At 35.1% G+C, this 15,286-nt stretch overlaps 1 protein-coding gene across 1 annotated transcript in view; it reads left to right on the top strand.

Moving 5' to 3' along the window:
* Positions 1 to 15,286, top strand: part of LOC142436623 (thyrotropin-releasing hormone-degrading ectoenzyme-like) — a 114,557-nt gene that overhangs the window by 22,749 nt on the left and 76,522 nt on the right. The window contains exons 4-6 of the mRNA XM_075540162.1: positions 2,917 to 3,005; positions 9,576 to 9,709; positions 9,813 to 9,868. Coding sequence (XP_075396277.1) covers positions 2,917 to 3,005; positions 9,576 to 9,709; positions 9,813 to 9,868 — 279 coding nt within the window. The remainder of the gene's footprint in view (positions 1 to 2,916; positions 3,006 to 9,575; positions 9,710 to 9,812; positions 9,869 to 15,286) is intronic.

The following is a 15,286-nucleotide window of genomic DNA, read 5'->3' as shown; positions in this document are numbered from 1 at the left end:
ACATACAATCAAGGTGAAAAATACATAGGACATGGTTGTCCTGTCAGGAGAAGTCACCAAGTTCTCTTCCAGGTGATAACAAAGACCCAGCAAGCATGGCACTCCTGTGTAAGGTTCAGCCCAAAGCACTTAGCTCCAGCTCTGTGCATCAGCAAACCCAGTTAAGTGGCCAAAGGCCCCCCACTCTACAGGCCAGCCGTAGGTCCCAAAGCACCCAGCTTTACTGATCATGACTTTCGCTTTGCCATGACTGTTCTGTGGGACAATTATCATTACCTCTTACCTGGAACATTTTAAATGTGTAATGTAATTATTTTTCCATATGTAATAAATGTACATCCTAGCTGTTAAGTAGAGGAAGAATGAATCTTTGCTATTTCTAACAATTGCATATATTTAGTAATGTGTTTAAGTGCATAAAATCCTTGGTACACAGGAAGTTGTGAATTTTCGTAGTTTGTTTTTCCTTCATTTCATTATAAATTTAATACATTTCACTGTTAACTAATACCACCTGAAGCATGGGGCACCTCCTGGGAGTCTTGGGCGACAGGGCATTCTGTGTGTCCGCACACTCACCCTTTCCTTATGGGCCCCGCCTGCAGCAGTCTCCGGAGGGTTTCCCTGTGTGCATCAATGCTTCGTGAATGTTAGTAGCAACTCCTGGGTGTGATTTTTCTCATTCCACTTTTTAAAACGTACCAATTCTTTTCCATGTTAGTACAATCAGAATTCTTAAGAACTACTGAAGAAAGGGATATATTTTTTGAAAATTTTCTATTGTTACTTAAAATATGATATCCATATGATCAGTTAAACAGAAACAACAAGAACATAATCTAACTACACACATTAATTTTTTCTAATCACTTTTTAAAATATTACATACTACTAGAGTCTTAGACTTATTTAGAGGGTCTTTAGATGTTTTTAGTCGTATATATTGTTTGCTTTTTAATTAATATCTGTTTGGCTTCACAATTTAGATCGTCAATTCAATGTGGAAGATATACACCTATAAAGTCTTGTTCATAAAGTTAGTCTATGTCTTACAGAGAAATTGATTTGGTCTTTCATTTTACTTATACTCCACCCAGTTCCTTTCGGTCTAATTACAGAGAGTAATTAATTGAATGTCTCCAATATCTATTGTTTGCAAGTACACACAAAAAATAAACTTGTGTTTTAAATTGAAAATTAGATCCAGCATTTAGATTAGATCCAGGTACTATTGCCTCTTAACTTATTTTTCCAATTAACCAAAATAGATTAATTATCTTTGGTGAGGGATGCTGTTTAAAAAATAATAAAATAATCTGGCTGTGATGTTCCCACGGTGTGTCCATTGTCATATATTTATCACATATTTTTCATTGCATGCGTCGAGGCCTCTCTTAAGGAACATAAATTGTTTTGTTCACTAACTTCTATCCAAAGAACCAGGTTAGGCAACAATAAATTGGTTCTTTCATGATGGATTATGTGGAGTCAATTACAGTGTAACAGGGTACCTTCACATGGTTGGCACTCAGAAATGTTTCTCTGATGAAGTTCAGCTTATCATTTAAAATTCAGAATGTCAAGGATGGCCTTTTGACTTTTGATTTTGGGGATAGCAGTTGTTATGACATAATGAATTTTCCTCTTTTCCATCTGACATATTACTCTTGATGAATTCCCATGTATTAATTGTGAGTGTGAGAAATGAACTCTGTGACACGTAAAACAATTATGTGTCGAGGGACCGATTCAGCACTGCTCTTCCCAAATCTCCAGAAAGACGCCCATTTTATGATCAGTCACTTGGCGTCTCCACTGGTTCTCAGTTCTTCAGTCGCTCTCCAGTTATGAAGCTGACACAGTATAGCTTCTTATATCACAAACAAAATATATGACTTTAATACTCATTGCTCGCTTGTTGTGAAGTCTTGCCAATGACACAATGATAAAAGCAAACTAAAACAACAAGACAGGCCCACGTCAGCAAGTCCATTCTGACTCGTCATGACCCTGCATAGGGTTACTGACCCTGTAAACGTGTACAGTTGCTGATTGCCCCACTTTCCTCCCGTGGGACAGTTCTTAGCTTTGAACTTCCAGCTGTTTAGCAATAGCACAATGATTAGTTGAAGGAATCAGGTTATATTTCAAGAAAATAAAATATAATGCTTGAACGCAATGTAAAATCATCTATCATTAACTGGTTAGCCTTTCAGATTAAATAGATACTTTATGTAAACATATAGGCCTTGATTTTTATTACTATAAAAGGCAAACCTTATCAAATGTTTCTCTTTTATAACTCTGACCCACATTTGAACATTAAGTATCGGTGGTGCTTGGCCAATCCATTTGGAAATTTCATTTAAATCAGCAGGACATTAGGTGTGCCCTGTCGGGTGCATTGTGTTTATATGGATTTTAGGGGGATCTTGTCAGTCTTGTTTTATTCTCTTTGCCTGAATCACCTTATGTGTGCCATATTAACCTTATGGAAATATAATAAAATATCTCTCTGAACAGTTATAAAATAAATAAGGAGAAATTGGTGAAATGTGAATACATAAAATCACTAGTGTTTAATATTAAAACAATAGAAATGAATTATTTTAAGATTCAAATCAATATATACTGTAGTATTTAGCCACTTTTAACTCCTAATGCACACATTTTGGGTTTTTTTGGCAAAGTATATTATTAGGAGATCTCTTCTACATTGACAGAAAACTTCTGAGTGCACAGTCTTCTTGGTGAGATAGAAACAATGAATTAGAATCTACTTTGATGTCTGAGTGCTTTTTTTATTGTTGTTTTTGGTAGCTTCCCTAAAAAGCATTAATAAAAATCCCTCTGAAGATGCATGTTTTTCAAATGAACACCAATTTGTATTTTTAAAGCTACTCTTCTATTTTGCAGCTACCTGTGGCAGATTCCATTAACCATTGTGGTAGGAAATAGAAGCCATGTGTCTTCAGAAGCAATTATTTGGGTGTCTAACAAATCAGGTAAGATATATATTCTCCCCTGTGGACAATTGGTTTCAGATAATTGTTCAGCAACTTAACCTCTGGTTTCTGGGGTTATAAAAATGTGCATAAAGACAAACTAGAAAGAGAAGATGGAAGAATGATAATCACCTCTACAAGATAAGAAAGCATAAGAGGATCTCTTCGGTATAATTTCTGACTCATCCACTTTCACCCTGCCTATATAGTTCTTGTTTATTCGTTCCTTTCATGGTGAAGAGAAAACATTTAAATGCTTTTGTAGATCTCATCGTAGCTGTTTTAAACTGTATAATTTCATAATCACACATTTAATTAAAATGTAAGCAGAACTCCCATTAGAGCAGTGTCTCACAAACTGAAACTGAGGCAACAGTTTTAATCCCATTCCACTGTCTTTCTTTGCATTTTCAGACTATCTCTTTTAGAGACCAGAGAAGCAATATCCTTCATGGGATTAGATAATTATAATTATTGGATTTGAAGGGAGAGGATTAGAGTTGTCCTCAAAGTGCACCCTTTGGGGGTCAAACCTCAAGGTGCAGGGAGAAGAGCCAGTTCATTGTCTTTCTACCCACAGACCCAGTGCTATCAAATAGATTCCAACTCCCAGCAGTCCTCGGACACGGGAGCACTGCCCCTTAGGGTGTCCCAGGCTGTACCTGCACACACAGGACACCGGTGTCCTCTTTCACCCCCAGAGGAGCTGTGAGACTGAACCAGGGACGCTTAGTTAGCAGCTGTTGCTCTTTGACCCCAGCACCACCAGGGCTCCTTATTGTCTGTGTAAATGGCGCCAAACAGGAGAGGGGCCTATTTGCAATCACTCACAGAAGAGTACTTGAGTCCCTTCTAAGTCCTTCATGGACAGCAGGGTCCACATGAGGGTTCCTTTTGCTCTGCTTCCCAGCGAGTTGGAGAAAAGGCGATGATCATCTTCTATTAACACTTCAGTGGCACTAAGAAGGTCACATTTTTCTACCTTTTTCCCCTTGCTGCTTTCACCAATGCTGTTAGTGTATTTTAATTCTTTATGCTATAAACATCATTTTGAGCATATATCTTTTGTTTTAAGTAAATAAACAAATGTTTGTTTCATTTCATACATGGCACAGTTAAGTACTCAAAATAGGTGCATGGCTACATATAGGCAAAATGTACTGAATCCAGAATGTAATCTGACTATCAGAAACATAAACACTTGTAATTCCCAGGGGTGAAGGTTACTCATAATTTCGTGTTAATGTAATTTTAATATGAAACTGCATATTATAAAGAGTTACAATTCCATTCACGTTTATTGCATATAAGACATTCACATGTAATGTGGTGGTACGTTGAAATGCTGACTGTAACATTTATTGGTTTCTTCTCCTTTAAAATAACTCATTACAATTTGTTCTTTTAATTGCTTTGAGTTAGCGTTTATTTCGTGATTCTGAATTCACACTTACTATCTTATTTTCCTTTATAATTCTCTTTTATCCCCATGAAGCACCTTTACTTGAATACATAATATGTTATTACATGGTGAATGAAACTAGGGAGTTGTAATTGTCCAACGATTTGAATTATGCCATCCCTCCATACATTTCTTAGAAACATGAGACATAATAATCTTCAGAAATAAACTACGACATATCCCTTTGAAATGTAGAGTGGAAATGAGAAAGTTAAAGAAATGTAGAAGTACTTACTGATTATATATTTGAATCAGCCTAAACACTCAGCTTAGAAGGTGAGGGCTATAGGGAGTCTGTTCTTACTGGAAACCTGCTGGAGAAGGTATTTCCTCTTTATCCTTTACTTTCTCCTTTTTGGGAAGACCATAAGCCTTCCCTTGACCAATACAGGTTGTACTTGAGAGATTGCTTCATCTTGAGTTATTAATCAGGATAATGACAGTCCATTCTTTCAACATGTTTGCCTTAAATATCACCAATGTTAATATGAAGAACTGCTATGAACAACTGCACAGGTATACGCTTTAAAACTCTAGGGGATGCTATTTATGAAGGGGGTATTGTGAGTGGCACATCCCCACCCCACAGTCAGGCACTGCACACATATCAGAGTGTAAGGTGTCCTTTTGTTTCAATCCCAGCAGTGTTCTCTATTTGACACGAACATGGTAACACTTAATACTTAAGGTTGCTCAATACCGTCAAGTGTTTACTCAATAGCAAGTAAGTTTTCCACATGTCACTTGAAGGCCTTATAAATGCTTTATAAATGCACAAATTGGGGTGACCGATTCCCAGTGAAGCTAAAAATAAAAGTCATCTTTCTAGTTTGCCTTTTTCAGTGTCATTTTACCTATGCACCGTCTTCTCTTGAAGTCCTGAACTTCGATGAGGCCTAGTAAAAACCTGACACCACACTATAATTAGATAAAAAGAAAAGATTGGTTAACCTCAACTTCTTTTATATGTTATCTCCTATTTTATTCAAAACAAACAACTAATGTACATGAAAAGTATCTGCATTAAGCCAGGGAGAAAAACGCATTGGTCAATTGTTATAAACACATGTAAAAAAATGCCAAATTTTAATGACAACAACCAGATCAATGTTTTGTAATTTTTCATGGTCAGTAAAGATTTTATTTCACATATATTCACACAAGGCCATAGTTAATTATAAAGTTTAAATTTGATTATCATCATCATATTTTCTTGAGAGTTAAATTTTTGAAGCCCTTTGGATAAATATATAATTATTTCTAAAGATGACATAAAACGCTACCTAAAGTATTAAGTCAATTTTTAAGTTATTAGAAACAGCCAAAATTTTTTCTCTCTTTCATTTTCAATGAGAAAATACCAACAATCTAGGCATTATAAATGTAATAGCTTGCATATTTACTGGATATTTGCTTACCCAAGAGTGGCAGGCAATACATTCAGTTACATTTTAGGAAAGAACACAGTCAGAATAGAGTAGACACTGGCTCTGAAAGGTCAGTAAACACTAAACTAGTGCTGAAGTGCTCTCACCTTTGCCTTCAGCATTGGCTTACTTGAGACTCAGAAGCCCTTAGAAGCAATATGATTTTAATCCCCATCTTCTAAATGAGTTTATTACAATTTGATGGTAACTTGGATCAAGTCCGTTGGCAAATTAGGTAAAGAGCTAGGTCTAGGGCTGTGATTTTCTTCTGTTATTTTTAATACTTCTCTCATGAGCACACCCTTATTTACCGTGGATAAAATTGTAAAGTTTTGTTAGGCTGTCTGGGCGATCTCTTAGTTATGTAACACTTTGTCATTGGGTGTATGCCAGTGACTCTTAAAGAGCTACAGAACATTATCTCATTTAATTCTCTTACAAGTTTAGGGAGGAAGTCCACCTAAGTTATCACAGAGTTTATTGTGTATTTCCAGTTTTGTTATCCTGGTTGACATTTCTTCTCATCTGCAGCCAGCCAAGTTTGTAAAGAATATATCACCTTCTTCTTTTGGTCCTGGGGTGTGTGTGTTAGGTGTGTGTGTTGGGTGTGTGTGTTGGGTGTGTGTGTTGGGTGTGTGTTGGGTGTGTGGTGGTGGTAAATGAATGATAAGAACTAAAATATTTTAAAGTATTAACTGCTCTGTGTTTTGATATGGCCTCAGACTTGTGTCATTTTGGGAACATTCCAAATAGAAATTTTAATTATTATTACCGACCCTCAAAATATAGCTTCCATAATTTTTTATGGTTCTCATCATGCACTGTACATCACGAGGCCATGGAAAAAGAACACTTTAAAATTCATTGCTTGCCATTAGTTAATTTGAAGAATATTTTAGGGATATAATTAACTAGAACTGAAAAGGTATTTAAGAATGTATTACTATATCTTGCCAGGGATTATTTCTCTACAGATTTCACTTATACCAGAGACATAAAATTATTCACGAACAGTAATAACCTTCAGGTTTTAGTTATCAGTTTAATTATGGCAAACTTAAAAGCAGGAGATGGTTGCCTTTTATTTCCTTTCCTTCTTTTTTACTGACCAGACTACATAAAAGGGGTAAGAATTGCTTTTATCATTTATACATACATATTATTTTAATTTGAGTATAGATTTAAATTTTTGAATAAAATTGATTTAAAAACAAGAGCCAATTATATCACATGAGATTTATATAAAAGATGAGCATGAAATAACTTTTAAATTATATTTAATAATTATAAATCATGACAATTTGAAACCTGTAAAACCCTAAATTATATGATCAGATATGAGGCTTGAATTTTAAATATTATCACCTATAAAGTGACTACTTAAGGAGTGGGGAGATCCAATTTATTCTGTGAATTCAGACATGATTTTAATATTTTATAAGGAATAGATCATTGTGAACTTACAGATGCATGAAAATAAAGTCAAAGTTGATCAACAGAAACAGTATCCTTAATGTTTCAATTTTATTTTTTATACTTGCCACATTTTCTTGTTAACTATATCTCTTGTCATCATTGCATCCATAAAATGGGGATGATATTCTAAAGCTTCTTTATAGCAATTGTGTGGATAAACATTGAAGTTTTGAAGAAAAGGAGATTATAAAGTCTCATAGGTAGAGAAAATCATTCATACTCTAAAATAGAACTTGATAGACTTTTCCTTCTGCATACCACTATTAAACTAGAGATCAATTGTCAGCCTAAGAGAATGTATACCATTTCTTTTCCATTGAATTGTAGCATTGAAAGGGACCTTATAGGCCATTGTTTGTCCATCAGGTTATAGGTAAAGTGGTTTTAAAAAAGGAATATGCTATCGAAGTTTAAACATTTATGTATATAGATGTATAGTCGGGCATGACTTTCTTGCCCCTATTCTAGTTTATTTTAACTGTCATATTTCTCCTTTCAAATTAAAAAGAGAGAAGGAATGTGAAAATGTGTATTTTATGATAGTAAAAGCACTATACCACGTTGTGTCAGGAGCATAGACCAGACTAGAAAGAAGCCTAGATGGTGGAAGACCTGAGATGGACTATTTTCAGCTGTGTTGGACAATTGAATTACAACTGTCTGAGCCTCGTTTGCACGGGTACTACATATAAATGTGGCCAAAGTACAGTGCTTTGAAACATTAAATATTAGATTTTTTTCAATAGTTTGGGATTATATTTTAGTGGACTGTAATAGGTGCCTCTTCATCTTGCTGGCATGTTTGGACTAAATCTTCCACTTCATTCCAGTTTTGAGCAATTAATGACCACTTTTGTCCACGATACCTTTTGTGGTAGTAGAATTATTTTCTGATGGACTCTATGTAAAGAGATTCCATTCAAAAACTATATGTTTGAATGCGTCCTTGGGGAAATAATAGGAAAACCTGATTTGGAGTCTGAGATGTAAAAACATTGACAATGGACTGAAGCTGACTCCAATGGGCTGCACATGGTCTCTGTGATACATTTTCTGGTGTGAGCTATCATGGAAATGATTTATTTTTCCCTTGGGCATGAGACACTGTTTTAGCATAAGCTCTGCTGAATCCTGGAGGCTTTGTAGATAGAGAACATGAACACATGCTATAGTAAACGGTGGCATAGCAAGCTAAGCATTTGGACTGCAAGCTGGTTCAAACTAGCCAGCTGTTCCTTCAGAGAAAGATGAGGCTAGCTGACCTCATAACCAGGAGCAGCAGTTCCGTTCTTCCCGATAGGGTCACTGTGAGTTAGAACTGACTCCATGGCAGTGGTTTTATACATGTATACGTGTACACTTACATATATTTCCTTACATTTATGCACAAAGATTAAAAATATTTTATTTAAAGAGTATGCAGGTTCTAGGACACACAAGGTCTGAAAGCATCCACAATGAAGTACAAAATCATTGGAATTGTGACCTATGGTTTGTAAATAAATAAGGAAACAATTGAAAATGAATAGCATTCTCCATATGTACCATATTTGAAGGAGTTAAATGTGTAAGAAGTTATAAGATTGTTTTTACCAGCTCGCTTTCTTTAATTGAATTACCTGGCTAATATAATCAAGTTACTATTTTCCAAGGTGATTCCAATAAGCAGAATTTATTATCTTTGTTTTTAATTATGTGTAGAAATATTAGAGTCTTAAGTAAATGCAGTTTCTTTTTCCGGCGTTATTGATGATGCTGCATCATCTGTTATTTATAGTATTTCCAAGAAAGCACAAGGAAGAGGCAAGGAACACCCATGACTCTGAAATAAATGAGCTCGATTGTTTTAATAACTTTCTTACTGAACGCGTTAAGAGAATGTAGTTCTCAAAACTTTTCCCTTCATTCTAATCATACTATATGCATATATAGTCTATGTCACACAGACACAAGTAAATGTTAGGTCACATGTATGTTGAAAAAACTACTATGTGTAGGGGATAGGGATTTTATCAGGAATAGAGGCTAGTTATAACCTACTAAACATTTACTAGTATATCCTAGATGCAAATGATTACGTGAAAGATTAGCTTTTAATTGAGCAATAATAATTATTAGTAACTTTACACTTGGTATTAAGAAAATATACTTTATATATCATTAACATCTAAATCTATTTCATCCTGAAAAACATGCTGTTTGTAGAGCACCACAGGATCACTTCTCTGGGCAAAGGAAGCTGGTTGTTGGGGAACATCAATCAAACCAGATACTTTAGGGTCAACTATGACCTAAGGAATTGGAGATTATTAATCGAACAGTTAATAAGGAACCATGAGGTAAATTCTGGATTTTCTCTTTAAGATCCGTTTTCAGATGTGAACCCTGGATTTTAATTCTAAATTTCTAACCAGGACAATATTTTTCTGGTTGGCCTCATAGGTTCTCTCAGTCAGTAACCGAGCAGGTTTGATCGACGATGCCTTCAGCCTAGCCAGGTAGGTGTGTTTTCCTATGCAACTACCCAATCAAGACTCACACTAGTGAGACTTTCTCTATTAAACTCAATCGCGTGTATGTTTTGAGTAATCTTTTGAAATAATTTGTTTCATGTGCTCTGGGGGTGGGATATGAATTATAATCATATAATCTTGATCAATAGTTAGCCATAGGGTGTTTCTGAGTCAGAAGAAGCTTGATCAATTTCTACTGAAAATTCGATTGACCACTCTGGAGATTAATAATTGCTTCACCATTTCACTAATTAACTCTACAAAATGGCCATTGCACCATATTTAATGTTTGATAGACTACACTTTTCAGTGTTAGCAGTTTTTTTCTCTTACATAGATTAGTATATCTTTTTAAAATGTGGTGCATTATGAAAAGCTATTGCTTTCAGAAACAGGTAGTTCCAAATTTTGATTAAAAATGCAGATTAAACATCTCAAGAAAAGAGTCATAACAATCTTATAGTAGCATTTTCATTGATATTTTTCATAATTTGTTATACTATTAAAGTAAATTATGCTTTGCATAATTAAATAAAATTATTTAAATTAAATAATTTGAAAATAAACCCAAGTGATTTATTCAGTTTGGAGACGAACTAGTAAAACAGCTCAGTTCTGAATTGTTTGTACTGCTTCACATGCAAATTTTAATTTACTAATTTGATTTTACAAGCTACAGATTAGGACACAGTGGTTCTCTTAACTTAAGTGTTTGTCATTATTCGTTATGTTAATTCTCCTATGATACTGTGAAAACCACCTAGAGATGTCTCGTGCATTAGGCACTGTCTCATAACGGGGCATTAAACTGCTTTCACAGTGTGCACATCCCATCACATAGCAACTTTCTTCTGCATGTTAAAAAGCATATAGTTCCCTAGAGCTTTGTATTTAATCAAAACCAATGAGTCTAAATATCGATCCCAGATAATTACTTTGATAGAGGCAAAATCAAAGCTTGGAATCAGGTTTCAGAAAACAGCACTCATTAAATAAATAATAATATATATAAGGAAAACCTCATTTAAAAAAAGGTAAAGGACTTTCAGTGGTTCTTTTAAAAGAAATTTATATCTGGCCTTTGCTGTTTCCTTGTTAAAGAAGCCAAGAACCAGTATCAATATTTTCTGTTACTTGATGTCAGTGCCTCATTTTGGGTGGAACTTCAGGTTCAAAAATAGCTGCTCACAGAATGCTAAGACTAAGGATCATTTAGCAGCAATAAAATGTCTAATACAGTTGTATTTATTCAAAACAGTTGTTTAATTAGAAGCATTTTTTGCTTACAACCAGGTAATTAAGAATTATTCCATATTACAACATCAACTTATTGGGCAAACATTTAGAAATAATAGAGATTGAGAGGATCTCCTTAGATACCGATGTGTGAAAATAATGATTAAGAGGTATTTTTTGCTTGAAAGTATGATGTAAAGACTTTAAAGTATGTTTTAGATACAGTGGAAAGATTAAGTCGACATAGAAGTTCCAAAAAATCCAGAAAGTCAATGAGCATACACTTACTCCAATATTTCACCCAGAGAAAATCAAGACAAGCAAGTAGTGCAATAGATTACCACAGAAAGTTAAAGTAGCTAGAAGAAAACTTATATCATGAACTAACAATTACCTGAAACTTAAAAGGCACCAGACACAAATCTGTGTACAGTTATTCATTTAATGAATAATTGATAAAGCCTTATGAAATATGTAGGATTGGTTGTTGCTGCTGTCGGTGCCCTTATGTCTGTTCTGACGTACAGTTACCCCATGTAAAACAGGACACAACATGCCAGTCCCGTGCCGCGCTCCCCCTCTGTTCTTATGTCCAATCCTATTGTTGCACCACAGCGTCAAGACGTCTTTGTCTCTGCTCCTCTGCTTTACCAAGTGTGCTATTCCTTTCTAGGGGCGGGTCTCCATCATGCCCATAGTAAATGAGATGAAGTTCAAGCAGCATTATGGCTGCCCATCTTCTGAGACAGATTGGTTTATTCACTTCACATGCATTGTATTCTCAATATTTTCTTGCCAGCACCATGATTCAAATGTGTTGACTCTTCTTCAGTCTTCCTTATTCAGTGTCCAACTTATCATGGTCACATGCGTGTGAGGTAATTGAAAAGACCATGGCACCTTAGTCCTCAAAGTAACATCCTTGCCTTTCAAAAGTTTGTTTTTTATATGTCGAATGATCCTGTTACTGTTTTATAAATAAGGAAGCTGAGGATCAGAGAAGTCGTTGAACCTGACCACGTAACGCTGCTAGCAATTAACAGGGCACGTGTGTACATCCAACTTGTAGGACGGTCGAACCCATACTGTTAAAAAGGACAAGAGTCTACACTTCAACAGCAATGCCATTTATTTTAATAAAAGGGAAGTTTACTTTAGAAAACTGAAGGACTTTAAAAAGACATTTCTATAAAGAGGGGGAACCCCCGCCCCCCAAATGGAGAAAAAAGCCCCACTGGGCATAACTTTCACACTATGCATTTTTCTTGGTAGGTGAGTAACTTGCTCTTAGCGCACCCAGTGGCGTCACCTGGGAAAGTTCTTTCTGGTCTCAGTGAAATTTTTTTTTTTTTTGTAGAAGTAATATCACTGGAAATCAGTTTTTCTTTTGGCCAATTTAAGAGACCAGGATGCAGTTGTGAAATTTTATTTCCTGCCTGGAAAATATGCTTCAGAAACTCAAGTGTATGAATGCTTTTCTTATTTCAAGAAAGGTAAAATGCCGATTGATGATAAAACTCATTCTAGACATCCGTCGACATCTCAAAAAGACAAAAATGTTGACTCATAATCCACTTGGAGTTCCTTCCACCAGGTCAGATTATTAATCAAGCTTTCTATTTAGAGGTTCTGAAATGATAGAGTAACTGTGCCACAAAAAAGACCTTATTTGTGGCAGATGGGACTCTGGTTCTGCCACCACAACAATGCACCTGCTCAGGTAGCCATCTCAGTGTGCCAATTTGGGGTGAAAAAACAGCATGCCCCTCTGGCCCCATGCATCTTAACTCACCTGACCTCACTCTGTGCACCTTCTTTTTATGTCCGTGAATCCAGAGGGACATGAAAGGACAGCAATTTGATGACACAGAAGGTGAAGAAAATAATGAGGGAGGTACTGTCAGCCATCCGAACAGATGACTTTTAATGTTTCCAAGAATAGAATCACAAATATGACAAATGTGTTAAGGGTAATGGAGAGTACTTTGAAGGTGATAAAGGTTGTTTTATTTAAAAATTTTAAATTTATAGTTTTGAAAAATAAATTCCATTTATTTTTTCCCTTTAGTGGGTACCTTCTCGTATTCTGAAAGTTTTAGAATGCTTATGAGAAAACAAGTAGTGATATTTTAAAGACAGAGAGCAAAAGAAAATGGAAAATATGTGAATATTTTTCACTCATTCACATTAACATGTTAATTTTAAATGTAATATTTAAAATATTTATAACCTTTGTCTGTCTGTTAGAATATTATTAGAAATATATCCCCTAATTTATATTCCTTGTTGACTGAGTCAGAACATTGCTTTCCATTTTAATTTTGGAAGTCTTAAACACTTGAAACAAACCATTTTATTCTCATTTATTAAAATTCACCAGGGAATATGCAAATGTTATTAGAGCAATAATTATGAATTTTTAAAATGATCATGAGATACCTTCATTTTAACATATGTAGTTGTAAACAAAGCCACATGGATGTAACACCCAAGAATCAAATCTCCTCAATGTGTGGAAAGGCAGATAGGGAAGCTCCGTATCCTTATCCAGAATTAGAACAAGGCAAACTATGGAACAGACCATCAATTGCTATTGTGCAAGTTCAAATTGAAACTGAAAAAGATGAGAACAAGTCTAGTAGGATAAAAATATAAGAGTATTCAGGTGAGTATATCCCACCTGAATTTAGAGAATATCTCAATAATAGCCTTGCAGCATTGCCTGATCATTAATGATAAAAGACTAGATGATTCTGGGATGACATCATGAGCATCATAGATGAAGGGAGCAAAAGGTCATTAAAAAGACAGGAAAGATAGAAGACATCAAAGTAGATGTCAGAAGGGACTCTGAACCTTGCTATTTATTGATCATAGAGCAACTAAAGCAAATGGAAAAATTAAAGACAAAGTAAAAGCTGACTTGAAAGTTTTATAGGCTCGCTCAAGAAGACAAGTGAAGCATTATGATGAATATGCATGAACATTCAGTTAGAAATCCTACACAGAACAACATGCAGCATTTTTCAAAATGAAATAAATAAGGAAAAAACTCAAGCCTTGAGCGAAAATACCAAAGGATTCTATGGAAAATATGCTTAATAATGCAGGAAGTATTAAAATAAGAATGAAAGAATCATAGTTACTGTACCCAAAAATTTGGTCACATTCAACCATTTTAGAGGTAGCATCTTAATCAAGAACCTATAGTATAACAGGAAGAAGCCCAAGCTTCACTGAAAATATTGAAGAAAAAAAAAGATTCAGGAACGGACAGAATAGCAATTGAGATATTTCAATAACTAGCCATAAGCTGGAAACACTCCCTCATCCATGTCAAGTATTATAGGAAACAGCTACCCCATCAACCAACTGGAAGAAATTCATGTATTTGCTCATTCCAAAGAAAAGTGGCCTAATATGTTGTGTAAATTATTAAAACAAAATCATAATATCACATGAAAGTAAATTTTTGCTGATAATAAGTTTAAAATAGTTATAACAATACATAGAGAAAAGACAGAAATTCAAGCTGGATTGAGAAGAGGATGTGAGATGAACTATATGATTGTAGATATCAGATGGATGCGTTTTGTTGACAATGCACAGGCATTTGATTGTGTATCCCAAAACAACCTATGGATTACTCTACGAAGAATACTTAATAGCTCTCATGCAGAGCCTATAGAAAGACCCAGAAGCAGTCACTGGGCAATCAAGGGGATGCTGAGAAAAATGATCCCAGAAGCCAGACTGCAAGAAGAATGCACCATCATGATTGTAAAAAGGCTCATAAACAACTTTCCATATGCAGATGGCACACCTTGTTTGCCAGCAGTCAAGAGGACCTGAAGCATTTACTGATTAAGATAAAAGGCTACAGCATTCAGCATGGATTGTACTTCTCCCTAAGGAAAAAATAAATCCTCACAATTCTGCCTAATGAAAAATAAATACAACTGAACTAATAGGGACATCATGATAAATGGAAGGCGGTGGTGGGGAGAATTGAAATTGTGAATCATTTTGTTTTATTTGATACCACAATTACACTCATGCAAAGAAGCAATCGAGACATCAATTAAATCTGTAAAAGGATTATTTAATATGTTAAAGAGCAAAGATGTCACTTGCAGGATTAAAGTGTGCCTTATCAAAGTCATGATA

Source organism: Tenrec ecaudatus, unplaced genomic scaffold (genome assembly GCF_050624435.1).
Source record: "Tenrec ecaudatus isolate mTenEca1 unplaced genomic scaffold, mTenEca1.hap1 Scaffold_495, whole genome shotgun sequence".
NCBI lineage: Eukaryota > Metazoa > Chordata > Mammalia > Afrosoricida > Tenrecidae > Tenrec > Tenrec ecaudatus.
This window is presented reverse-complemented; position numbering and strand designations above follow the sequence as displayed.